The 27,369-nt window shown below is 41.3% G+C and overlaps 1 protein-coding gene across 1 annotated transcript in view; it reads right to left on the bottom strand.

The window, feature by feature from the left end:
- The window catches only part of col22a1 (collagen, type XXII, alpha 1), a 100,545-nt gene that overhangs the window by 40,260 nt on the left and 32,916 nt on the right, over positions 1-27,369 (bottom strand). The window contains exons 11-29 of the mRNA XM_061741678.1: positions 27,153-27,191; positions 22,284-22,337; positions 22,131-22,184; positions 21,987-22,040; positions 20,636-20,689; positions 20,506-20,550; positions 12,732-12,785; positions 12,592-12,645; positions 9,257-9,292; positions 8,852-8,881; positions 7,487-7,540; positions 7,349-7,402; positions 4,947-5,000; positions 3,131-3,184; positions 2,050-2,103; positions 1,919-1,972; positions 1,280-1,333; positions 743-787; positions 580-642 (exon numbers count right to left, since the gene is read on the bottom strand). Coding sequence (XP_061597662.1) covers positions 580-642; positions 743-787; positions 1,280-1,333; positions 1,919-1,972; positions 2,050-2,103; positions 3,131-3,184; positions 4,947-5,000; positions 7,349-7,402; positions 7,487-7,540; positions 8,852-8,881; positions 9,257-9,292; positions 12,592-12,645; positions 12,732-12,785; positions 20,506-20,550; positions 20,636-20,689; positions 21,987-22,040; positions 22,131-22,184; positions 22,284-22,337; positions 27,153-27,191 — 960 coding nt within the window. The remainder of the gene's footprint in view (positions 1-579; positions 643-742; positions 788-1,279; positions 1,334-1,918; positions 1,973-2,049; positions 2,104-3,130; positions 3,185-4,946; positions 5,001-7,348; positions 7,403-7,486; positions 7,541-8,851; positions 8,882-9,256; positions 9,293-12,591; positions 12,646-12,731; positions 12,786-20,505; positions 20,551-20,635; positions 20,690-21,986; positions 22,041-22,130; positions 22,185-22,283; positions 22,338-27,152; positions 27,192-27,369) is intronic.

Below are 27,369 nucleotides of genomic sequence, written 5' to 3'. Positions count from 1 at the left end.
CTGGTGTCGAGACAGATGGTCACGTGAAGTTCCAGCTTCCTACCTCCTGCAGGGCTCCGAACTGGACTCAACACCTTTTAAGTAGTTTCAACTTCCTACCTCAGCTTCCTACCCCCCCTGCAGAGACGACACCTGGAAGTTGCCTCAAACAGACTTGAAACACTAGAGCACCCCATGGGGCGATTTGGAACTTAGTGACAGTCATGCCAAATGCCCGATGGGGACATTTGGCCACAGATCACATCCAACTGTAAATTACTTTTTGTCTGTCACTTGGCTTGTGTATTCCCTGCCTTTTGCGCCTTGAAGTTACGAGTATAAAAGTCTTATCGTCGAGCCACTCTGGGTCGGCACACCAATTCAGACCTGATCTGTGCTGGTCATGCTCACCGCCGGCTACTGAATAAAACTCACTACACCACAAGGACTTCTGAACTGGTTTTGATAAATTCCTCAACACTGGTTACCCCCGTAGCACGAGTCGGCTACCGTGAGGAATGAGGATCTCATCCTGGACACGGAGCCAGGAGGTGAAACAGTGAATCTGGATGGATACGTGTTGAGAACGGTCTGACTTACCCCGACTCCTCTGTCTCCTCTCGCTCCGTCAACACCGGGTTGTCCAGGAGAACCAGCCAATCCCTTTAATCAAACACAAGAACATAAAACACACATGTAGGAACAACAATGTTTACATGTCTTTAAACCAACCAATCACATGAAAGAAGGAGTTATAACTCACTCTCTCTCCGGGAGGTCCTCGTGGTCCTGGAGGTCCGTCGTCGCCCTGGAAACAAACATCACAACGTCACCTTAGCGTATGGAAACACTAGCTGGAGCTGTAGCAGCTTCCTGATTGGACCAGAGCAGCTGTAGCAGCTTCCTGATTGGACCAGAGCAGCTGTAGCAGCTTCCTGATTGGACCAGAGTAGCTGTAGCAGCTTCCTGATTGGACCAGAGCAGCTGTAGCAGCTTCCTGATTGGACCAGAGTAGCTGTAGCAGCTTCCTGATTGGACCAGAGCAGCTGTAGCAGCTTCCTGATTGGACCAGAGTAGCTGCAGCAGCTTCCTGATTGGACCAGAGCAGCTGTATCAGCTTCCTGATTGGACCAGAGCAGCTGTAGCAGCTTCCTGATTGGACCAGAGTCGCTGTAGCAGCTTCCTGATTGGACCAGAGCAGCTGCAGCAGCTTCCTGATTGGACCAGAGTCGCTGTAGCAGCTTCCTGATTGGACCAGAGTCGCTGTAGCAGCTTCCTGATTGGACCAGAGTCCTCGTACCTTTGGTCCTCCTTTACCAGGAAACCCGTCTGTCCCCCGTTCTCCCCTCGGTCCCTGCAGAGACACGAGAAAACCGGTAAGAACTGGTCCTTTCTAGTCCTGGACCAGACAAGAACCAGTCCAGGAACAGTTTTCAGTGGATGCAAGTTTATTTGTACAGCACAATTCAACACAAGCTGAATAAAAGTGCTTAACATCAACATTAAAAGCAGCAAGACACAATTAAACAGTAAATAACAAATAAAATGATAAGAAAGAAGGTAAAATACTAAAAGCAGCAGTTGTTAGTCAGTAAGGGCAGTAGATCCAGCAGGTTCATCTCATTCTTACAATGGCAAGAATTACGTTTCTATACGGTCAAAACGTACAAAGACCGGCTCAAATACAGGATTACAAAAGTAATCTATAACAATTCGAAGAAGAAGTAGAGGCTGAGCAGAAAGTTGAAAGACGACGAGTCTTAATTTTAAACGTTTCAGGCAATAAAAAGCATCAGAATCTCAGGAAAGGTTTGTGAAACATTTCTGTAAAAACACACTTGTGTTTTGTGACCCCCCCCCCCCCGAGTCAAACATCTGACCTTAAAATAAAAGGATAAACTGTTTTAACGAGTTTTGAAAAAACGAGGCTGGTACTGACCATGGCTCCGTCGTTCCCAGGAAGTCCGTCCAAACCGTCTTTACCAGGAACTCCCTTGAAGAGCAAACAGACATTTAGAGACACAGCAGTAGAAATCTTCTCATGTTTGGGGGTGAAAAGATTCAACTCACAGGTTTTCCTGGTTCCCCCATCTTTCCTGGAAACCCAAGTTCTCCAGGAAGACCCTTAAAGAGACAGAAGAAGAAGAGACGTCAGCTCAGAACGAAGGTCAGTACATGAATGAATGAATGAATGAATGAATGAATGAATGAATGAATGAATGAATGAATGAATGAATGAATGAATGAATGATTGAATGAATGAATGAATGAATGAATGATTGAATGAATGAATGAATGAATGAACGAACGAACGAACTAACGAACTAACGGACGGACGGACGAATGAATGGACGAATGGATGAATGAATGAATGGACGAATGAATGGATGAATGAATGGACGGACGGACGGACTGATTGATGGATGGATGAATAAATGAATGAATGGATGAATGGATGAATGAACGAACGGACGGACGGACAAACGAATGAATGCATGAATGAATGGATGGATGAATGAATGAATGGATGGATGAATGGATGAATGGATGAATGGATGAATGAATGAATTAATTAATTAATGGATGAATGAATGGATGAATGAATGAATGAATGAATGAACGAACGAACGGACGGACAGACTGATTGATGGATGAATGAATGAATGAATGAATGAATGAATGAATGAATGAATGGATGAATGAATGAATGAATGAATGAACGAACGAACGAACGGACGGACGGACGGACAAACAAATGAATGCATGCATGAATGGATGGATGAATGAACGAACGGACGGACAGACGAATGCATGAATGAACAAATGATTGAATTGTATTTTTGTGTCATGTCCGAGGACTCATCCCTTACAGGATTATAAGACACCAGAAACAGAAAATCATCAATACAATATCACACAAAGTACACCAGAAAAACAAAATAAATCAAATTAAAAAATAAATACATAAATAAAATAAAAATACTTAATATTTCTTTCTCCCCAACAAAAACCAGAATTGATCATTTCTGACGCAGCTCATGATACAGAGGACGATAAAATACAAGACTCCTTTTCAACATCATTAATATCACAGTGAGGATAAATCCTCTTCTTCCAGAAAGAGCAGGAAAACCTGAGATTGATCACTCACCGACTGTCCGATCGGTCCCGGCAGGCCCTGCTGCCCCGGGGGGCCCTGGGGACCCTAAAGAGAGAAGACAGAGGTCAAGGGTCATCATGTCATCATGGACTATCACCAGTGGTGTAAAGTAACGAAGTACAAGTACTTCGTTATTGTACTTAAGTAAGATTTTTGAGAATTTGTACTTTTATTGATACTTTCATTTTTCTGTACTTTTACTTTTACTTCGTTACATTTTCAAGGAAAAAAATAGTACTTTTAATCCGCTATATTTAAAATTGGACATGTCGTTACTCGCTACAAATTAAAGTCTTACATTAAATGAAAATGTAGGCATGAGAACAGCACAGCGGGGGCTGATTTATGGTTCCGCGTTACACCGGCGCAGAGCTACGGCGTAGGGACGCAGCGACGCACACCCTACGCTGTAGCCTACGGCGTAAGGTGTGCGTCAATTTAACGCGTAACCATAAGGCGGACGGGAAGGAAGGGGGGCGAGTGAATTGCCCGTGATTGTCCGGCGGCGGCTCCGTGACGAGACACCTGGGGCGGACAGGGCGACTTGGCCTCCCCGAGAAGGAGACGCATCTCCCGGCGGAGTTGCGCTGCAGAGGCGGGCCGGAAGGCCGGAGGAACCGCCGTCGCGTCGAGGACCGTTAAATCGACGCAGAGCCTACGGCGTAGGGTACGCGGCGACACGCACCGTACGGCTCTGCGTTGGTGTAACGCGGAACCATAAATCAGCCTTGAGCGGCAGCCGACGCTCAGGCCGACGAAATTGAAATGGGGTAATGGAAACAAACGCTAAAGGGGTCAGAATAATATCACCATTATTTAGAGTTGTAAGCAAATTCTTGGATTCTTCATTTCTTTGCAATCCTTTTGAAAATAATTTTGTACTTTGAATTTTGTACTTTGTACTTTTTACTTTTGTACTTAAGTACATTTTACACCATGTACTTTTGGTACTTTATTATATTTAATTTGAGGTACTTTTTACTTTTACTTAAGTAATTTTCAAGGAGAAAATTTGTACTTAAGTACTTACTTAAGTACAATATTTTTGTACTTTTTCCACCTCTGACTATCACTATGTAGACTTTAAATCCCTGTGTGATTGTAAAACGTTAGAAATCCACTGGAGGAGTCAATCCCTCCGTTCGGCCACTAGAGGGCAGAATGGAGCCACAGCTAAACCAGGAAGCAGGAACATTAGTCCAACTAAAGTAGTCCCTTATGTTCTGGCTTATAAAATAACAATAAGACTTCGTAGTTCAGTTAAAATACTGAGCTCTTGTTTCCAAACACTGATAATTAACTTTCCTGCTCGTCAGGGAAGACGTGTTTAAGAAAATGTGGTATTGCAATGGTTTCAAAGAAAAGACTGATGTATCAATGGGAACCTCCTTGCTGTGTTTACTACTTATTTTACTTTTTACTTTGTACAGTTTTCTTTAATTATGATTAGTTCATTGTAGTGATTGTGACTTTGACTATTTTCTTACGAGATGTGCTGAATCTGTTCAGGTTTTGTTCGTTTTGAGGGTTTTATCTTTTATTTTTTCATTTATCTGTTTTGTATCTTTGAAATTCTGAAAATCAATAAACATATATTTAAAAAAAGCCACACACACTTTCTCGTGTGTTTGAAATGATATATCAAAGTCAGGGAGTCGTAATTATCCCTATACAATAAAACACACTGATGTGTTTTTATATTCTTTTTCTTTTTGACTTCTACAAAACTAAAAAAGTTTTTGGACTGACTGAAGAAACACGTATACAGGTGAATAAATAAGCCGGTAATGAATGTAAAGGTTCTTACTTGAGGTCCAGGAAGGCCGTCCACTCCAGGGAGTCCACTTTCACCTTTCTTCCCCTGGAAAGGAACAAGTACAGGATTAGAAACCGACCTGGATCATGTGATCAGGTCGCGGGTCACACCAGGGTTGAGACTCTTTCTACTTTTACACTTTCCTGTGATGAAAAGGCCAAAAACCTTCAAATAATTTGGTCCAGGAAGTGAGAAGACAGTTTTTTCATCTGTTTGAGCAGGTTCTTGCTAAAGGTTCCTGGTCAGTGTGAAAGTTTCTGAGTTTCTAGATCAGGGGGGAAACTTTAGACTCATGGGCCACGATGGGTTCTAAAATGTGACAGAGTGTTTGGGCTGGATTTACTAAAGTAGCATGTAGTTTGTGCAAACCTCATAGCAAAATAAGAACACGCTAATAAATGTACAACCCGATTTATTAACAGATTTGAGGACTGTCTTTCAAATATGCTAAATAGTCCTTATAAGTTAATAAGTTTGTCTCAAGGAATATGCAAGTTATGGCGTTTACACTCTATTTTGCACAAAACTGGAAAGAAGAAAATGTAAATAGATTAAAATAGTGTACGCATTTGGATTCATCCAACCTGGAGATTACTTCTGTTTTTAATACGTTTCAATCGAAGGTACAAAGTTAAAGAAATCAACATTTATTAAAAAATTAATGGAATCACTTTCAACATTCAAAACATATTATTACTTAAAGAAATACTCAAAGCTCGATTGTGTAATTGTGTGTAAAAAGTGCGCGTTTTTCCCGCACTCAATAAACGTTGCTTTTTGCAGCGTTCATGAACGCGCGTAAAACACGGGCGTTTTGTGCAGCTATACCGCACGTAAAAAACAGTATGGTGACATGAAACTACGAAACTACATGAAACACGAGCCACTCCAGCAACGGACAATGTGTTTGAGTGCGAATGCGCCACCTAGTGGGGAAATGAGGGCGTTGCAGGGAAATGAACGAGGTTTTTACTATAATTTGGACGAGTCCGGTGGGCCGGATTAAAAAGCCTAACGGGTCGCATGTGGCCGGGGGGCCGTAGTTTGCCCATGTCTGGTCTATACCAGGGGTCGTCAACCCAAAATGTTTTAGATCCATATTGGACCAAAAACACAAAAAACGAATATTTCTGGAGCCACAAAAAATGAAAAGTCTTGTATCAGAATTAGAATGAAGAAACACATGCTGCATGTTTCTATATTAGTTATAACTGGGGGAAGATTTATTTTTTATTATACACTTCGAGAAAAAAGTCGAAATGTCAAGATTAAAAAGGAAAGGAAAAAGTATGAAAAGAGGAAAAAAGAAGGAAAAAAATAGAAAAAAAGAAGAAAGAAAAGAAAAAAAGGAAAAAAAAGGTCAAACATTTTTGAAAAAGCTCCAGGAGCCACTAGGGCAGCGCTAAAGAGCCGCATGCGGCTCTTTAGCGCCGCGGGTTGCTGATCCCTGGTCTAGATGAAGAGCAGTCTGGCCTCCCATTTTAGTTAAAAAACAAAAATTTCGACTTTTTTCTCTAAATTGTACTCCAGTAAAGAGTTGGTGCCACCTTGGTACCGGTTCTTCTGGTCTGGATCCAGTTCTTTGTCAGTGGAAACAGAAAGCCCAGTTCCAAACTCAGCACTGGCCCAGAACCAGAACCAGAACCAGAACCAGAACCAGCCTGGAACCGGTTTGGTGGAAAAGGGATAAGAGTGAAGATAGTCAGCTCCTCCAAGTCGTACCCTTCTGCGTCAGTAGGTGTCGCCAAAGGTTCGTGACCGTTCGTCGGAGTGAGACTGTGTTGGGCTGAGAACTGGGGTCTCCAGAGAGAAACCAGTTCACAAGGACAGGAAGGATGGAGCGGGGACTGACAGGTGGATCTTAGAGTGAACTCTGCATCGGTCCGTTGCGGTGAAAAGAACTGGACCTCCACATGTCCAGCAGAAGGAGAACGAGGCTCCACAACGGAAGCTAAATCTCAGTTGTACGACTCTGGCTCTGGTTCTGACTGTAAAAACTGAACCAGCTGAGGGAAAAGTCCCGTTTGTTGTTATCAACATCTTAACGTTGTTGCCAGAGAAACCTGGACTCAAACCTGGATTAAACCTCCGATCTGAGCAGCTGAACACACACTAACGAGAAGCTAAGTGGTCCTGGAGGACAACAGGAAACATATCCGTGGGCGTTTAGGACCAACATATGTGGAGCTACTGGGTCTGATAGAAAATGGGTCGGAAGGGGAAAAGTCTGAACTAAAACGTGGATTTGAATCATTCAAAACACTGATAAGAGCTGCAGAATCAGCTATTATTAGCATGAAGATGAATATAAGGAACTATCTACAGAGAGTCATGTTTCTCTGGGGACAACGAGCCACATTTAAACGTTAGTCCCCAACCATGACACTTCTTACCCGTTGGCCGTTCTCTCCCATCTCCCCTGGAAGTCCTTGCATCCCAGGAGTTCCCTGGAAGGAACATCAACATCAAAACTGGATTTTAAAAAGATCAGAATCCTCGTAGGGTTGGAGATGAAGAGATCAGGTTCTTACCGGAGGTCCAGGAGCTCCGTCTCTTCCAGGAGGTCCAGGGAGTCCACCCTCACCCTGGAACAATAAGAACTGGATTCATTATAAATCACTAAGGCTGCGTTTACATGGGAACTTTAATTCCTCTTTAATTCAGTATTAAAATTAAATACCATGTAAACACCTGATTCTGAATGAAAATGGCCATTCTGAATTAAACTTAATTCCCAAGTAAGTGGCTGGTAAGTACCTGACAAGTACAGGATTAGAAACTCAGGCCACGTTTCCACATATTTAATAAAACGGATATTTCCCCTATACGTTTAGAAAAATACCATCATTTCCAGGAACCTGCATAAATATCTGTTAAGGTGCTGAAAATTTCGACTCTTTTCTTAAAATTTAAACATTTTTCTCGACTTTTTTCTCAAAATTTCAACTTTTTTCTCAAAATTCCGACTTTTTTCTCAAAATTTCGACTTTTTTCTCGACTTTTAACACCTAATTTTAACACCTAATTTTGAATGAAAATGGCTGTTCTGAATTAAACTTAATTCGTAAGTAAGTGGCTGGTTTATTCCGAATAGATCGAATAAATCCGAATAGAACAATTCTGCGATCGGGTATACACTCATTCAGAAAAATAAAAAATAAATAAATAATTAAAATAAAATAAAAAAATTTAAAAGAAACAAAAAAAAAAAATAAAAACAATTATAAAAATAAAAATAAAATAAATAAAACAATAAAATAAAGTAAAAACAATAAATAAAATAAAATGTAAAAAATATTAAAAGAACCAAATTGTTAAGCAGAAACGAAAATGGAGTTGTAATCGTAAAGATCTTATCAATTCCCATCCCTATAAGTCACTAAGGACTTTAAGGGTCTTTGATCAGATTAGTGATGGAATCGAGAACTGGTTCTTGTTTAAAACCGGTTCCCAGTGTTTCAATTCCTTGGAATCGTCTGCATATTTTTCAAACGATTCCCTTTTCGATTCCAGTTAGCATGAATGACGTCATGTTGCGTAACGAGCATCAATCGATAGTAAATATGCCGCCCAAACGATACAGACACACAAAAGTCTGGTTATATTTCAGTAAAAAAGACGACAACAGGCTAACTAGCAACACTTGCTAAGGGAATATTTTGTCACAGCGAGGAAATGCTAACAACATTACCGCCATTTGCCTCATTATTGTCCTTTTTTCAAATGAGAATCGATAAGGGAATTGATAACGGACCGAATTGTCAAGCAGAAAGCTATTAAAGACAAATCTGGTGTTTGGATCCTGCTCAGCAGCGCTTTTTTTTAGCAAGTGCTATTTTTGGATATTTTTGGAATTTAGATCTAAACCATTTCACAAATGTTCAACAATTACTCACCTTGTCACCGCGAACGCCTGCCCATTGAGCCTGAAGTGAAAACAGAGAAAACGTTGAAACTGCTGAGATGAAGCGAAGACATGAAGCTGTGACGAGCTAACATGCTAACCAGCTAACGTCAGTGTTTTATCCTAATGTCCTTGCTTGATTTTCTGAACTGTAACATCAGAACTTCTCCAGCAGGGAGTGTCAGTGTTGTGTATTTCTGGTAGTACTATTGTGTATTTCTGGTAGTATTACTGTGTATTTCTGGTAGTATTTCTGGTAGTATTATTGTGTATTTCTGGTAGTATTTCTGGTAGTATTATTGTGTATTTCTGGTAGTATTTCTGGTAGTATTATTGTGTATTTCTGGTAGTATTTCTGGTAGTATTATTGTGTATTTCTGGTAGTATTTGTACTCACCGCATCTCCAGGTAATCCAGGAAGTCCTTGCTCGCCCTGAAACAGTTTACACCCGTCATTAGAACCAAGAAAAGCTCCAGGTGATTAACGCTAATGACACGGCTGCTACCGCAGTAGAAAGATGAGTCACGGTAAAGTAGTGTGTACGTAAGGAAAGTGTGTACTTAAGGAAAGTGTGTACTTGAGGAAAGTGTGTGTCCGTGTGTGTGGGGCGTCTGGGCACCCCAGGGTGCTCTAGTGTAAACATGAGCGCACCGCCGACACAATCATCAAAGCCAGTGATTACAGAGTAATTACAGACAGACAAATGAATCTGCTCTTTATTCCCAAAGACAAACGAGTGGGAGGAACTTTGATGGTTCAGAGACGGAGGAGACGGAGGAGACGGAGGAATGTCTGGAGACGGAGCCCGGAGCTGGGAATCTGGGAATGATGACTCTTTAAGACGATTCACATCATCAAATCAAATCAAACTTTATTTGTTAAAAGGAACCCTGGCTATTAAGACATGTAGGTCTTAAAAGATAAATGTTGGTATCAATTACAACAATGTGATATAAAAAACCTTGTTGATGTCTTCGTTTTTATAAAATTTGAAAATATAATTTAACTCGTAGGTCGCCATTGTTGTTTACATTCTGGGTAGTGACGTCAGACGGTGGCACCTGCTGGCCCCCGTCCACTGTTTTGACCCCCAGAAACAGATGAAAACACAGCTAAACAGGTGACGGCGCACCAGAAACACAGATCAAAACACAGCCAAACATTAAGGTGACGAAGCACCTACAAAAAAGTAAAAAAAAAAAAAAAAAAGTGCCGCACCATACAGCATGAACTATAAAAACACCATGAAACTCAGATAGACTAACCGACCACACGTTTCAACTAGCAGATAGCCGATGCTACAATAAAAACCCCAGCCAGATCTGGCGTCATTAAATTAAATAAAGATGTTCTTGCCTATTTGAAGCGAAGTCTGCGCCTCCCGTTTCGTCAAAGTCCCGGGACAGTCCCCTCAGCCTCTGGTCTGTCATCAAACCATCAAAACCCAGCACCGAGGCCGGTTTTAGGGGGGGCAGGGGTGGGCTATGCCCACCCAAACGTGCATCCTGCCCACCGCTGCTCCATCCCGGCGAGAGAGGAGAGCGGAGAGCGGATGGCGGTGTGCTGCAGGCTCATAGAGCCACGGCTACGCCGTCTACGGCTACGTAGGCTCCTGCGTAGACGGCGTAGCCTACGCCGTCTACGCAGGAGTCTAATGCACTGGTAAGATGCGCACGACTTTGATCATTTTTGCAGATCTCCCGTGCATCACAGAACTTTGATCCAGTTTGCCTGAACCGAGACGTCTTATGGGCTCCCTCGTCAGCCTCCACGGCCGGGAGATGCTACTCATCTATGTTTTGGATACCTGTCCCAGTTAAACTAACGCGGCTTATCTTCCCAGAGCCACCGTTGTACGTCATCGCCCCCAGAATGCATTGCGCAAGTAAAACATGGCGCCTCCCGCAGGTCAAAATATGTGATGAACATTGTAGATTTTTAAAGCAATTAAGAGAACAATTGTGGCTAATTAGGGACTACAAGTCTTAATAACCAGGGTTCCTTTTAAGCGCTTTCATGCAAAATCCACAGGGTCAGAGTCACTCCCAGCATAGAGGCTCCCCATGAGGAAACACTGGAGCTACAAGCTACAAGAAAGCAGGATCTCTTTTTCCGGCTCTCGGCGAAGGCGGACACTTTTTCTGCTCCTCTCCCTCCCTATCTGCTGCTGCTTTTTGTCCTCTCGTCTTCAGAGTCTCTCTTTTTCACTCCTCCGAAACTTTACAATCATGGAATTGATTAATTGGTCTCTCAGCACAATCAGAAGTCAGGGGGTAAGGGAGCCCTCCTGCCCCGATGGGACATTTTTTGCTGGATACACAATGGATTCCTGGAAACATTGGAAACCGTTGTGTTTGGCGATTCTGTCTGTCGAGGACGTTGAAGATGTTTCATAATTGGATTTATGATAGCAGGATTTCTCTTGATTGGAGTGGGGGGATTCCTGGTCTACCGACAAACGCGTAAGTCGTCGACAGCTGTTCTGGCTCTTTCAGAGCTGCCGGACGTGGCTGAAGGATCAAGCAAGGTGATCAACACTCAGACTTTAACGTTGGGGGAGCAAAGCCGTAAGCTGGATGTGATTCTTGAACAGAATCTCAGGCTGGCGGCGTCTTTGAGCTCATTGGCAAGATGGAGAAGATCTTGGAGAAGTTGGAAGCTCGGCTTGGCGGGAATTGATCACAAATTCGTCTGATTGGAGTCGCTATTGATGAACCAGAGCATGAAGGCAGACGGAAAATTACTGAGTCTGTCTGTTCTTTTCAATACAATTGTTGATTGTATAATCTGGCCTTGACTGGAGCAGCCTGGCCGGCTGCTCCAGTCACAATCTCTCTGGTGGAATGTAAACAAGGTGACTCTGCCCCCACTAACCCTCCCCTCTCAGGAACATCTGTGGACCTGTTTCAGAACTGACCGAGCCGTCTGATATTAAGGACATTGGCTGAGGAGCAGCTCTGAGGCGAAGTTCATGGACTTACCGCTCACAAACACACTTACTGACACACCTCCCTCATCTCAACGCCTGCTCTCATAAACTCGTACTCGTAAAAATTCTCCGATACCACGCACCGATACTTCATTGTTGTTGTAGTTACTGGTTAGTGACTCTAGGGGCAGCCGCCGCTGCTCAGGCAGCTGTTCCAGTTAGCCGCTAGGCGGCTAAGGTTAGCGTGGTGATGAGAAGAGAGTGATACATGAGTGAGACTGGCAGCGCCGTTTCAGGCAAGATAGCAACAATTAATGCTAGCCGGATGTCAGCAGTGTGGACATATTTCAAAATAAGCGACGACGTTAGAAGCAAGACAGACTGCGGGCTGACCGTGGCGCTAGCCAGGGGGGGGCTAGCACTCCCAGCGTGACTGGGCCGCGGAGGAAAGCCCGGCAGGCTGAGTTTTGTTTAAAATTGAATTTCTGTTGCAAATAAAACCTGTCTTCCAATTCGTTGCATTTTTCATTGCATTTTTAGCCTAGTTATTTTTGTGGTAGAAGTATCGTATCGGTACTCGGTATTGGCGAGTACACAAATTAAAATACTCGTACTCGGTGTGAAAAAAAATGATGGGAATGATTAAAAGGCCGGTGGGTTTATATGATAAAAGCAGATCAGACAGATAAGAAGGACCGAGACCGTTAAGAGATTTAAAAACTAATAAGAGAACCTTAAATTCGATCCTAAAGCAGAACTTAATATCATCATGTCTGAATGGAGGGTGAGAGCGTTAGCTAACCTTGTCTCCTTTGAATCCGCTGGGCCCGCTGGCTCCAACCAGACCCCGGGCTCCCTGATCAATGAAAACAAAATCAATACAAAGATGGCTCATATAAGGTTAGCATAAATCAAAACTAGTTCATAACGGCAGAAACTTACTTCTTTCCCAGGAACTCCGGGTTTTCCTGGAATTCCCTCCAGACCTTCCTCGCCCTGAAACACAAACCGGGTTTTGTGTTATTTTATAACTTTGTTGTACACTTTATTTTTTAATTAAGTTTATTGGAAATTGTTTTTTTTATTTACTTAATTTGTTTGTTTTTTTTTGTTTTTTATTATTACATTTATTGAAATGTGATTTCTTAGGAAAAAGGGACAGATAAAATAAGTTTAGTCTTCTTTCTGTTCCCTTTCATTCAAGGAAAGAGATTTGTTGTAATTATATTTGATTTGATTTTTATTTATTAAGTACATGTAAAAGACAGCAATTAAAGACATGATAAGAAAACAGAGCAAACAAAAAACAAAGAATTTCATCATTTAATACTTAATATGTCAATTTATATGTGCAAAAAGGAGTAGTAGTATCTGCTAACCACTTTCAGATAAGATAAGATAGATAAGAAATCCTTTAATAGTCCCCCAGAGGGGAAATTTCCAACTACTAACTGCTATCTGCTAACTGCTATCCGCTAACTGCTATATGCTAACTGTTAACTACTATCTGCTATCTGTTATCTGCTAAATTCTAACTGCTAACTGCTATCTGCTAACTGCTATCTGCTAACTGCTATCTACTATCTGCTATATACTATCTGCTATCTGCTAACTGCTATCTGCTATCTGCTAACTACTATCTACTATCTGCTATCTGCTAACTGCTATCTGCTATCTGCTAACTACTATCTGCTGACTGCTATCTGCTAACTGCTATCTGCTAACTGCTATCTGCTATCTGCTAACTGCTATCTGCTATCTGCTAACTACTATCTGCTATCTGCTATCTGCTAACTGCTATCTGCTATCTACTATCTGCTATCTGCTAACTGCTATCTGCTAACTGCTATCTGCTATCTACTATCTGCTATCTGCTATCTACTAACTGCTATCTGCTAAGTGATAACTGCTAACTGCTATCTGCTAACTACTATCTGCTGACTGCTGCCTGCTATCTGCTAACTGCTATCTGCTAACTGCTATCTGCTAACTGCTATCTGCTATCTGCTAACTGCTATCTGCTATATGCTATCTGCTAACTGCTATCTGCTAACTGCTATCTGCTATCTACTATCTGCTAACTGCTATCTACTATCTGCTAACTGCTATCTGCTAAGTAATAACTCCTAACTGCTAACTGCTATCTACTATCTGCTATCTACTATCTGCTATCTGCTAACTGCTATCTGCTAAGTAATAACTCCTAACTGCTAACTGCTATCTACTATCTGCTAACTGCTATCTGCTAAGTAATAACTCCTAACTGCTAACTGCTATCTACTATCTGCTATCTGCTAACTGCTATCTGCTAAGTAATAACTCCTAACTGCTAACTGCTATCTACTATCTGCTATATGCTATCTACTATCTGCCCCGTTGCTAGGTCAAACCATCATCTCTCCCGTCCACTTCCATTGTAAAAAACAGGGTTTTACATAACTTTATTTTTAATTAATGTACCAAATAAAATCGACAGCAACTAGATATAAATAAAAAGTACTTCAGGTTCCGTGTAATGAGTTTAAAAACTGAGGTTTTCGAGATAAAAAAAGATATTTTCATTAGTTTAGCTGATAGCAGGGTGGGAGGTTTGGCCGTCCACATAGCTTCATCCAAAACAGGCATTTTTCTTAATTTACGGTTGGTTTTGGGAGGAAATGTTTTCCTGTGATTCTCTCTGGGTGGCAGGTGTCACTTTTACAACTTTTAACAACCGCTTAACCATTTTAAGATAAATAAATAAAAGCTTTAGCGGTTGTAGCTGCTGCCGAGCCCACTCTGTTTTGGAAGACCGGATTCCTGCCAGTTTGGGGATAAAAATACTCAGCCTCACCACACTGTGCAGTTTGCTCCAAAGTGTTTATTTTACAAAAAAAAAGTTAATAAAAATAATCCAGTGATTTAAATGTTGATATAAGGCAGTAAAAACTGGGCTTTTTCCATTGATGTGAAGGAGAGAGACGGCTGTTTGGTCCAACCGGATATTCTGAACCGGATGTTTCTGGGACCAATCAGAAGGCTGATAATAATGGATGACGCCACCACGACTCTTTATATCAAACCATTCAAAAGTTATGGCAGAAAGTAGGAACTATCAGATATGGACCAATCAGATGAAGGGTGGACGCCCTTTTTGGTGTCTAGCGTCGCCACGGTAATGCTTTTGAAAGAGAAAAGTAATGCGTGTTGTCGCAGGATGGAGACGCACATTTTGATGTATAACACACCTGGGTGCACGTTACGGTTCGGGCCGTATTAACTGCCAAAGGAATGGCATAAATTGCGGCAAAAATTACACAATTAATTCAAAATGTTCAAAATGGCCGACTTCCTTTTGGGTTTGGGCCATGGCTCCAAGAGACTTTTCTTTAAGTTGTGAGATGATACAGGTGTGTACCGGTTTTCGTGCATGTACGTCAAACCGTATTGTGGGGCTTGAGGCACAAAGTTTTCTAGGGGGCGCTGTTGAGCCGTTAGGCCACGCCCATTAATGCAAACCATTAAATATCACATTTTTCACCAGGCCTGGCTTGGTGAAAATCGAAAATCGGTACACACCTGTATCATGTCGCAACTTTTTTTTTTTTTTTTTTTTTTTTTTTTTTACCTTGTCTGCACACATATTATTGATTGATACCATGACGGTAGAAACCAAAAGTGTATATATGTGCATTATTACTATATGTAATATATACATATATATACGCACACATATGCGTACACATACATAAATATACACATACAAACCCAGTGGTTTTTTTTTTTTTTTTTTTTTTTTTTTTTTTTTGGGGGGGGGTGACGACATCCACTGCCAATCCAGGAAGCAGGAACACACGGAGACACACGTCAAGCACTGGAAATCTGCAACAAAAAACCACAAACAAAGCACGAAACCGGCACGGAGCCAACCAAAACAATAACAGCAATCGACCTAAATCTTGAGATCTGATCGCAGTCTGAGCTAAGCTATCGCTACCGCTACCTAAACCCAAAAACTAGAGAGCCAGCATGCAGGTGAACAAGCCAGTGTGTATGTCTATGTGTGTGTGTGTGTATGTATATGATCATGCGTGTGTGTGTGTGTGTGTGTGTGTGTGTGTGTGTGTGTGTGTGTGTGTGTGTGTGTGTGCATGTGACTAAATGACTATATGTGTGTGTGTGTGTGTGTGTGTGTGTGTGTGTGTGTGTGTGTGTGTGTGTGTGTGTGTGTGTGTAATAAACCAAACAAAGCTCCACCTGAAGTGTATCTATAGTGGGGGAGGGGGGGGAGCAACCCCGCCACCCGCGAGACCAGAGGCCGACAAGGAAGAGCCCGGAACCCAGGCCACCGGCAACCCCACAGAGGGGAGAAGTAGGAGGGAGGCAACCCACCGCCTGCGAGGCCCCCCCCCCCACCCGGCGGCGCAACTTAAAGAAAAGTCTCTTGGCGCCATGGCCCAAACCCAACAGGAAGTCGGCCATTTTCAATTAATCGTGTAATCTTGGCGAAATTTATGCCATTTCTTTCTCAGATTCAACCCAAAGCTGGATTTCAAGGCGGCAGATGAATGTTGACTTGTAATTACGGTGTTTGCGGCGCAGGAACGTCGTCACACCTCAAGATGTAGTGAATTTAGGGAGTTTATGGAAAAAGCTGCTCGTACCGTGCAGTCCGGAGGTCTAGAATATATCAGGCTTTTTCCGTGTGGAACAAGTTGACAATTATGATTATTGAAGCACCGACTAAGGCAAGTTTTAAAAAACTGTTTAAAAAACACATTAATTTGAATCCAAATGTTATCTAAATCTGAGGGAATTATGGGATATAGTTCAATGTATTGTGATGGTTAGTTTTAGTGTACTTTAGTTTGTTTTAATTTGAAGCCTATACCGTTTCATGTGATGTTTTGTTGATTTATTGTGTCTTATCTGATGTTTGTTGTGTGTGGACCCCAGCAAGAGTAGCAGCAGCTACTGGGGATCCAATTCAATAAACAAATAAACCAAACCTTGAGGAAATTTCAAGAAAGGGGTTTTTCCTCTGAGTAGTGCTGAGCTACATAAAGCCAGATCAAGTTATCAGTTCCATGTAAACGCTTGCGTTGATTCCTGTTACTGCAGAACGGCGGTGGCGCTACGTAGCGAGTAGGAGACGATTTCAGACAAATGGAACTGAACATTTTTATATTTACGTGGCTGCAAGTGATGAAATGGTGCAGCGTTCTTGTTTTACGTCCGTTTGTTCAGCGTTGTCTTATGTCTGGACTAGAGGCGGCGCGGTCATGTGACCACAAACACTCTGATGTGTTTTTAAGGGAACAGGCTTTGGACATTAAAGCTCCAGCTGGAATCTGGTGACTCTCCGCCACCAGTTGTTAAACGGACTTATCGGGTTTAAATGTCAAATATAAACTGAGCTTACAGAGCACTATAGGAAATATTCCTTTAGTTTTGAAGTTGTTTCTTCATAACAAATTAGCTCTGAGCTGCATTTCATACGTTTTAGATATTTAAATCTGGACCGAGTCGCCCACACAAACTGCTGAGTCATAGTTATGGCATGTAAGACAGCATCTCTTTCTTTAGTTCTTCTTAACTTATGTCTGTCTGTATTTCATTTCTACCTTTAAACTCTAACTTGGTTTAGTTTAATTTAGTTCATTGTTTTGCACAGTTTTAAAGATATACAAGAAAATATCAGAGATAAATACTATACAAAAAAGAGAGGCAAAAAACCCAATGGGTTTATTTGAAGCTCCACCGAAGTTATTAACATTTCACATGTTATAAAGAACACAAGATTAACTTACAAAAACAAAACTACACAAAAGTGATGGCAAACTAATAACAAAAACATAAGTGTGTGTGAGTGCATGGATATTGTTAGTTTGGAACGTTAGTTTGGTACGTTAGTTTGGTACGTTAGTTTGGTACGTTAGTTTGGAACGTTAGTTTGGTACGTTAGTTTGGAACGTTAGTTTGGTACGTTAGTTTGGAACGTTAGTTTGGTACGTTAGTTTGGAACGTTAGTTTGGTACGTTAGTTTGGAACGTTAGTTTGGTACGTTAGTTTGGAACGTTAGTTTGGTACGTTAGTTTATTACGTTAGTTTGGAACGTTAGTTTATTACATTAGTTTGGAACGTTAGTTTGGTACGTTAGTTTGGAACGTTAGTTTGGAACGTTAGTTTGGTACGTTAGTTTGGAACGTTAGTTTGGAACGTTAGTTTGGTACGTTAGTTTGGTACGTTAGTTTGGAACGTTAGTTTGGTACATTAGTTTGGAACGTTAGTTTGGAACGTTAGTTTAGTACGTTCAGTCGTACGTTAGTTTGGAACGTTAGTTTGGAACGTTAGTTTGGAGCGTTAGTTTGGTACGTTAGTTTATTAAGTTAGTTTGGAACGTTAGTTTGGTACGTTAGTTTGGAACGTTAGTTTGGAACGTTAGTTTGGTACGTTAGTTTATTAAGTTAGTTTGGAACGTTAGTTTGGAACGTTAGTTTAGTACGTTAGTTTGGAACGTTAGTTTGGAACGTTAGTTTGGTACGTTAGTTTGGAACATTAGTTTGGAACGTTCAGTCGTACGTTTGTTTGGTACGTTAGTTTGGAACGTTAGTTTGGTACGTTAGTTTGGAACATTAGTTTGGTACATTAGTTTGGAACGTTAGTTTGGTACGTTAGTTTGGAACGTTAGTTTGGTACATTAGTTTGGAACGTTAGTTTAGTACGTTCAGTCGTACGTTAGTTTGGAACGTTAGTTTGGAATGTTAGTTTGGAACGTTCAGTCGTACGTTTGTTTGGTACGTTAGTTTGGAACGTTAGTTTGGAACGTTCAGTCGTACGTTAGTTTGGTACATTAGTTTGGTACGTTAGTTTAGTACGTTCAGTCGTACATTAGTTTGGTACGTTTGAATAAGAATGAACCTGTGAATTTGATTTCTTTTTAGTGCATTTTTCATGTAAAGCACTTGTCTTGTACAGGAAGTGAGTTTGACGGATGAACTCGCTTTGCCTCGTAAGCGCTGCCGTTTGCACCGTGGAAACTTCCTGACTCTTCAATCAAACTCTGATCTCACGAGGCTCCGTTTAGTCACCTGTCTCTTTTACTCATTCATATATCTTATATTTATATATCTATACATTTCCAGTAGCTTTCACTGACAGGAAGTTGTCCAAATTTGTGTGGAAGTAAAAAACACTTTGAACGTGCGGTGAACCCTTTCACCTACTTCATATGGAAAAGTAATCAGTCAGCTGGCGAGTTTATACTCTGTAAACTCACCTGTTAAATGGAAATAAAAGCTTGTATCTCAGTAAAATGGAGATAAATTAAAAGGTAACATGTAACTGGAGGGATGTTAAAGGTTATCACAATGCACTTTTGATGCTTTTCTAACGCCGTGTTGATAATCAGAAAAGAGTTTAGGTCTTAGGAAAGTTCAGACGTTCCAAACGCCCCCACAGAATTCCAGACAGGAAGTGTGTTGAGTGAATCAAGAAGCTGCATCTGTTTCAACAATCACGCCTTCAGTTCAAACCCCCGTGAGAAGATCCGTTTGTTTTCAGGTTTTAACTTTGGTTCAGGTTAAACTTGAACCTCCGTCTCAGATCTGAGGACGAGCTGGGAATAACTGTCTGTTGCTGCTTGTTTTTTTGGATTCATTGTATTTTAACTTATAAAATGTATGTTGTATCTTTTGTAAGGTGACCTAAGGTGACCTGAAAAAGCGCCTCTAAATAAAATTAATTATTAATAGGGCCCGAGCACTGACAGTGAGAAGGCCCGATAGTATCTGTAGGAATTTTTTAATTAATTAATTTATTTATTTTTTTCCTCGTTTTTATTTTTCCGACTAAATGAGGGCCTTTTTTCCCCCTAAACGTTCCCCAAAAGTCACCAAATTTATCACCAAGCCAGGCCTGGTGATAAATGTGATATTTAATGGTTTGCATTAATGGGCGTGGCCTAATGGCTCAACAGCGCCCCCTAGAAAACTTTGTGCCTCAAGCCCCACAATACGGTTTGACGTACATGCACGAAAATCGGTACACACCTGTATCATGTCACAACTTAAAGAAAAGTCTCTTGGCGCCATGGCCCAAACCCAACAGGAAGTCGGCCATTTTGAACATTTTGAATTAATTGTGTAATTTTGGCGCAATTTATGCCATTCCTTCAGCAGTTAATTCAGCCCGAACCGTAATGTGCACCCAGGTGTGTTATACATCAAAATGTGCGTCTCCATCCTGCGACGACGAGCATTACTTTTCTCTTTCAAAAGCGTTACCGTGGCGACGCTAGACGCCAAAAAGCGTGCCCACCCTTCATCTGATTGGCCCATATTTGATAGTTCCTACTTTCTGCCAAAACTTTTGAATGGTTTGACATAAAGAGTCATGGTGGTGTCATCGGACTTAGTCTTGAGTCCTTGAACATAATTGGTGCAAATTAGCCTAACTCCAACCCCAACCCTAACCCTAATTCTCAGATTCTCACCGACTCCAAACTAAAACTTCTACAAATATCAGTTTTATTAAGTATGAACAAAATAATTTAGGTTAAAATATGAAACATACATATATATATATATATATATATATATATATATATATATATATATATATATATATATATATATATATATATATATATATATATATGAAAAAAATGCATACATTTGAGCAACAAAGTTATGTGTTTGTACCAGATACATCTTTGATAAACTTTTTTTAAACTCACCCTGGTTCCTGGAGCTCCCTTTGCACCTTTTTCACCAGAATCCCCCTTTAACAAAATATTGCAACATCATCATTTCAATTTTTCCAAATTTATATGGACTGTCATCAAATCTTACGCAGCGATTACTCACGCTAACTCCTTTTGGTCCGGGCGCTCCGGGAACTCCCACGTCTCCTTGGATTCCCTGAACGGTAAAGTAAAATAAAATGAACTGAGGACGATTGAATTACTGGCAGTGAAGTTTGTGCTGCTGATTCTGCAGAACAACGAGGGCTTCAGCGCTGAGTCATCCTGAGACATAGATCTGACCGTAGATTTCTGCTGACTCATGCAGGAAGGCTAACAAGTTAGCAGTCAAGGGTTGTTCGGAATGATGGGAACAGTTTTGTCCTTAGAGATGGATGATGGATGGATGGAGTGAGTGTTAGGAAGAATGCACAAGTAACAGCCAGACATCCCTGGATCTGGGAATAGTTTCAACCATGCGGAAGTCTTTCAACAGGCAGGGTCTCGAACCCTAACCCTAATCCTTAACCTCAATCATTAACCCTAACCCCAACTCTTAACCCCTTAACCCTAACCCCAACCCTAAACCGCAACCCCTAACCCCAACTTCCTTCCCCTAACCCCTAACCCTCAACCCAATTCCAAATCCATAACCCTCTAACCCCAACCCCGAACACTTACCCTAACTCCAACCCTTCACCGCAACCCTTGACCCCAATCATTAACAATCACCCCAATGCCCAACTCTTAACCCCAACCCTGGGGGGTGTTGCTGGTGATAAACAAGTCTTGTCGTGACCCTTTACTGTATCATTACATACATTTAGTATGTATGCAAATGTACAATGGTGTATACATAATTACAACTATGTCCATATAATGCCAACTTGTGCAATAACATCAGCAACACATGTCAGTGTGTGCCAGAAAAGTGCAATAGTGCAATGTGTAATATGCATCAGCACTTTACAACTCTGAGCACTAAAGCACCTAGCACTTTCACTTATATGGTCACTTAATTGGTGATTTATCAATGGTAACATGTTTTATTGCTTAATGTTTTTTATATAGCTCAGTTGTGTTTTTTAATGTTGTGTTTTGTTGATATGGATGTCCTTGATGTGTCCTTTGTCTGCTGGTGTCCAGTTCTGTGTCTGGCATTAATTTGCCACGGGGACTAATGGTGGAAATAACTGGCTACAACCATGAATATTTACACATGTGTTCATTAATATGTACGGTCCCTGTTCAACAAATAAAGTCAAATCAATCAATCAACCCCAACCCTTAACCCCAAATATAACCCCTACCCCTAACCCCAATCATTAACCCTTACCCCAATTCCAGATCCCTAAGCCTTACCCGCAAGCCTAACCCAAACACCTAACTCTAACCCTAACCATCCTCATATCTGGTCCGAGTGCATACGTGCCGTTCTTGAACTGATTGTAAATTCCAACACCACCTTCACCCACCTTTAGTCCCGCCTGACCTCGTACTCCCGGAGCTCCAGCGACGCCTCCTGCTCCCTGATTACACCAAAATAGGGGCAAACTTTTAACCGCTTTCAGATTTCACAATGTAAATCACACTGACGTGCAACAACTCTGCCGTCTTACCGGATCTCCTTTGTCTCCAGATAAGCCATCGATACCAGGAATTCCACCAACACCCTATCAAGATCGGAAACACAGAGTTAGCACCGCCGCAGGACTTTGTAGGACCCGGGATAATAAAAAAGAGGCGTCCTTCCACATCTCCGGTAATCACACCTTCTCTCCGCTCGGTCCCGGAGCACCGGGCAAGCCTATGCTGCCGCTATCACCCTGGAAATAAAAGCAAGTGTTCACTTTGTTCAGTCAATCATGAACGGGAAGGTTGGCCGGCGCCGACGGCGACGAAGGCGTGCTGTCAGAACATCAACCTGCTAGCATCACAGACGCTTGTTTAGTACACAGATTAACGTAAAACATGGGCTAGTACCGATGTTAGTGACACGATAGAGGGTCTGCATTGACGTCACTTCCCCACTTACGCCCCCTTACTCACACTGAGTGTCAAAAACAGGTGCAACTAGTGGAGAAGACGGGATAACAGCCGATTATGGGCTTAAATTAGCGTCGGTTGGACTTGACAGTGACCCGTACAGTTACCAAGAACCAGTGGTCCATGGACATTAATATTTGGAAACCAATCCAGTTTCCTGATATTTATAAGTACTTAATTTCTACGCCGGGGAAATACACGAAGCAAAGCTTGAAGGCTTACAAAAGTCTTGACGCTTGGTCCGACTTCAAGGCAGGATTTGTTGGTGAAATTAAAGTGATGAAAACACAGAACTTTATGATTTGACCGTTTAACGTTAGCTACCCAAAAATCCAACATTACCTGATACAAAATGGGAACCACAAATCCACGTTTCGGTGCCTGGAATCCAGTTGTTTCTGAGAATTGCAGCAATCCATCTGTCTCTCTTAATCTTATTTTTTGGCAGTCTGTAAAACGATAACTGCGATTTCTTGCTAAATCTATGAGTGCAGTCGATCGCACAACAGCTCTTTCCCATTTGAGATGTTTTCTAGTTGCTCAAACTGAAAGTTTACGCTGACTCTCAGTCTTTCCGACACTCAGTCTTTCTGACACTCAGTGGAAGAAACCTGCATCTGTGACGTCACGAACATTCCCTCTATAATGGAACTGATTAATAATGTGATGGATGAATCAACCTGCTAGCATCACAGACGCTTGTTTAGTACACAGATTAAAACATGGGCTAGTACCGATGTTAGTGACACAACAATGGAACTGATTAATGTGATGGATGAACATGAGGTAACAGGCAGTGAGATGTTAAAGCCACACACCCTTGTTGTTCATTTTACACACTAATATGTGTCAGAGCACTTTTAACAACCGCCTCATTTTGAAATATGCAGATGACTCTGTGATTGTTAGCCTGCTGTTGTAGGGAAATGAAAATTACCCTGTGGTTGAAAACTTAGTCAAGTGGTTTGAAGACTCGTACCTTGTTGAGCCGCATTTTTTAATAACGGTGCATTTTGTAATAAACGTCCAAAATGTAATAACTTTGTCCTTTTGTAATAAACTGCCCAAACGCATTTTGTAATAAATTTTGCCGCATTATGTAATAAGTTGTTACATTTTGAGAAGATTATTACAAAATGCGCTTGCAACTTTTTTATTCTCTAGAAAATGTAATAACATGGTGCATTATGTAATAACAATTATAAACATAGTTTATTTGTTTGTTATTGGCCTATATAATTACAAACTTCAAATAGGAAACTAAAGTTATATTTGGAGTCTTATACATAGATTTATTGGGCTACATAGCTCTGAGTGAAATTGCATAAAAAACAACAAAAGTCACTCTTGTATAAATTCATTGTTAAACAACAATAATAATAGGTTTTATTAAATAATGCACCATGTTATTACATTTCCTAGAAAATAAAAAAGTTGCAAGTGGATTTTATAATAATCTTCTCAAAATGCAATAACTTATTACATAATGTGGCGAAATTTATTACAAAATGAAATGAAAAAGTTATTACATTTTGGACGTTTATTACAAAATCCACCGTTATTACAAAAATCTTCCAAGCTGAACCTTTTTATCTGGGTTTTGGTCATAATTTAATATAAATTATTTGCGGTGAAACCGATGGACGCAGCGGGACGGCTAGCATGAAGCATGGATGTTTATTTTTTCAAGATTTGCTCCATTAAAAAAACAGATTTACAGCATTGATATACTAACTTACCTAACCTTAACCCCCACGCTAAACCCTAAACCCACCCTCTTTTCCTTTCTGTTCCAATCTTCTCAAAATGCAATAATTTATTACATAATGTGGCAAAATTTATTACAAAATGGGGCATTATTACAAAATGAAATGACAAAGTTAATACATTTTGGACATTTATTACAAAATGCAACGTTCTCTGGGAACCATCAGGGTCCATTGATACGTGTTTTACACTGATTTCGTCTTCTGTGCCAAAGAATCCGGTGGATTTTCACAGCTGGACCAGAGTGAGAAGTAATAGAACTTAAATTACACGGTAGCGTGAGGTCGAGCCACCGCAGGATTTCCCCCAGCTCCGTAAACCACTTTACAAGTCACAGACGTTTGCCCTTTGATTATTTAGTGCCTACGTCGTACCGTTTCACCGTATGGGGTTTCCTTCACCCCGGGGGGTTCGAGGGAACGACCCCGCTCAGATAAAAGCAAACTCTCGCTAGCATTCAGGGAAACCGCCGCGCAATTAGCAATCAAAGCCGGCGGAGGATTCCCCCCCACCGGGACGATGAGAGCGACTACAGCCGTTTTTAACCCTGACGTCGGTGATGTCATGTGTCTAGAGGAAGTTTACGGCAGTAAATTACTGCCTTTGTTTCTCAGAGATGAGTGAACGCAGATGCTGAAGCAGAGGAAAGGAAAGAGGAAAAAGGGAGGGTCGGCTTTGAGGTTTGATTCAAAGGAAACAAATTGTGGTAATTTTGTCAAACACAGTTTCACAGCCGGGATGAAACGTCTGTGACGACGTTTGGACAAAATTTAGGAGAGAAACCAGGAGAGGAATGTCAGCTAGGGATGGGCGGTATGGACTAAATAATGTATCACGATAATTTCTGGTATTTATCCCGATAACGATAAAAATTACAATAAAAAAATACCAATTCAACTCCATCTTTGTAAATATAAATCTATCACCACATTCAGTCTTTGGAGCAAAAACACTGCTGTAAAAGATACTAAATATTACTAAACTTCCTTCCTTCCTTCTTTTTTCTTCCTTCCTTCCTTCGTTCGTTCCTTCCTTCCTTCTTTTTTCCCTTCCTTCCTTCCTTCCTTCCTTCCTTTCTTCCTTCCTTCCTTCCTCTGTCTTCCTTCCTTCCTTCTTTTTTCTTCCTTCTTTCCTTCGTTCGTTCCTTCCTTCCTTCCTTCTTTTTTCCCTTCCTTCCTTCCTTCCTTCCTTCCTTCCTTCCTTCCTTCCTTCCTTCCTTCCTTCCTCTGTCTTCCTTCCTTCCTTCCTTCCTTCCTTCCTTCCTTCCTTCCTTCCTTCCTTCCTTCCTTCCTTCCTTCCTTCCTTCCTTCCTTCCTTCTTTTTACCCTTCCTTTCTTCCTTCCTTCCTTCCTTCCTTCCTTCCTTCCTTCCTTCCTTCCTTCCTTCCTTCCTTCCTTCCTTCCTTCCTTCCTTCCTTCCTTCCTTCCTTCCTTCCTTCCTTCCTTCCTTCCTTCCTTCCTTCCTTCCTTCCTTCCTTCCTTCCTTCCTTCCTTCCTTCCTTCCTTCCTTCCTTCCTTCCTTCCTTCCATGAATCAGTTTTACACAAAAACTTCATCAACAGGAATTTATCGTTTTTATCGTGAGATACAAATTCTTACCGTGGGGAATTTTTTTGACGGTGAACAGTAAAATATCTCCCATTCCTAATGTCAGCCATTTCTTTACAAGAACGTTCACAGCAGATGGTTGTCTTTTATTAAACTGCTGATCCAACACTTTAGTTCTGAGTTATTTATCTGGTATTTAACCGGCTTTTCTTTAGTTTTAGGAGACGTTTCACCTTGAGAAATACGTGACTGGGAGAAATAAGACCGGGAGTCTATTTTCTTTCTTTTAAAGCAGTTTTACTACCATTTATCAAGGTTTATTCCCTAAAAACAAGGGCCACAAACTGATGAAATATGAGCTCTGCTTCTTGGCCGACTGCATTTCTGACAGTAAAATAAAAGCTCTCTCAGGTGTTTTCTCAAAACGATCAAGAACTACTTTTCTCAATCACCTTCCTACTCTGAAAGACACACTGACAATGATTTATAGACAGATTTGCTCTTTACAAACTACACTATTGCAATGATGGAACTTTTTTTGCTGGTTACACAATGGATTCCTACAAAAATTGGAGCCGTTGTGCCTCAAGATCTTGACCGTCGAGGACGTTGCAGGCCTCTCCGGTCACAATCTCCCTGGTGGAATGTAAACAAGAGGACTCTGCCCCCTACTTAGCCCTCCCCCTCTCCCACGAACACCTGCGGATCTCCCTCCCAGAACTGTACCCAGCTGCCTGATAACATCAAGGACATTCTGGCTGAGAGCAGCTCTTGGCGAAGGTTCACGGACTTATCGCACACACACACTCACTGACAACCACCCCCACCCCCTTTATCGTAGAGACATCGTTCAAATTTACAAACACTCGGCTCGATTGGCACTAAAGGACAGTACAAGCTCTTCATGCTAATTATTACGCTTTTTGCGATATTTAACTTTCAATTTAAAAGAAAAATTCCATTTTATTTTGGACGCTTGTTGCTAGGCAACGGTTTATCGTACAGACATCATTACAACATTGAAAAATCTGCGACGAATTGTACTACAACATATTTAAGTCTCATCATGCTAGCTATACACACACACACACACACACATACAGTATATGTGTGTATCACACATGCTAATGCGCAGAGAGAGAGAGAGAGCAGAAATGAACACAAATGGAGTGAGTTTAAAAGACAGTTGACAGGAAACAGATTAGAGATGAGATGTTTGTCCACATGCATATCAAATATGCACGGATCTCATGCAGAGTCGTTAGCGACAGCATCACTTACCTTCTCGCCTCTGTCGCCTTTGACAGAGCCTAACTTGCCCTGCAAATAATTAATCAATAAAGGATCAATTATTATCGAGGCGGAGAGCTTTATAGCTGGAAGGCATGCAGTGTGAAAAGTTATGTGTATATTGATCTAAAACCTCTGAGGCTAAGCTAGCAAATTAAATTTTGTGCAGTTTGTAAGTCATCGCTGTTTTTTTTACAAACATGTGAAT

Source organism: Cololabis saira, chromosome 15, assembly GCF_033807715.1.
Source record: "Cololabis saira isolate AMF1-May2022 chromosome 15, fColSai1.1, whole genome shotgun sequence".
Classification (NCBI taxonomy): domain Eukaryota; kingdom Metazoa; phylum Chordata; class Actinopteri; order Beloniformes; family Belonidae; genus Cololabis; species Cololabis saira.
This window is presented reverse-complemented; position numbering and strand designations above follow the sequence as displayed.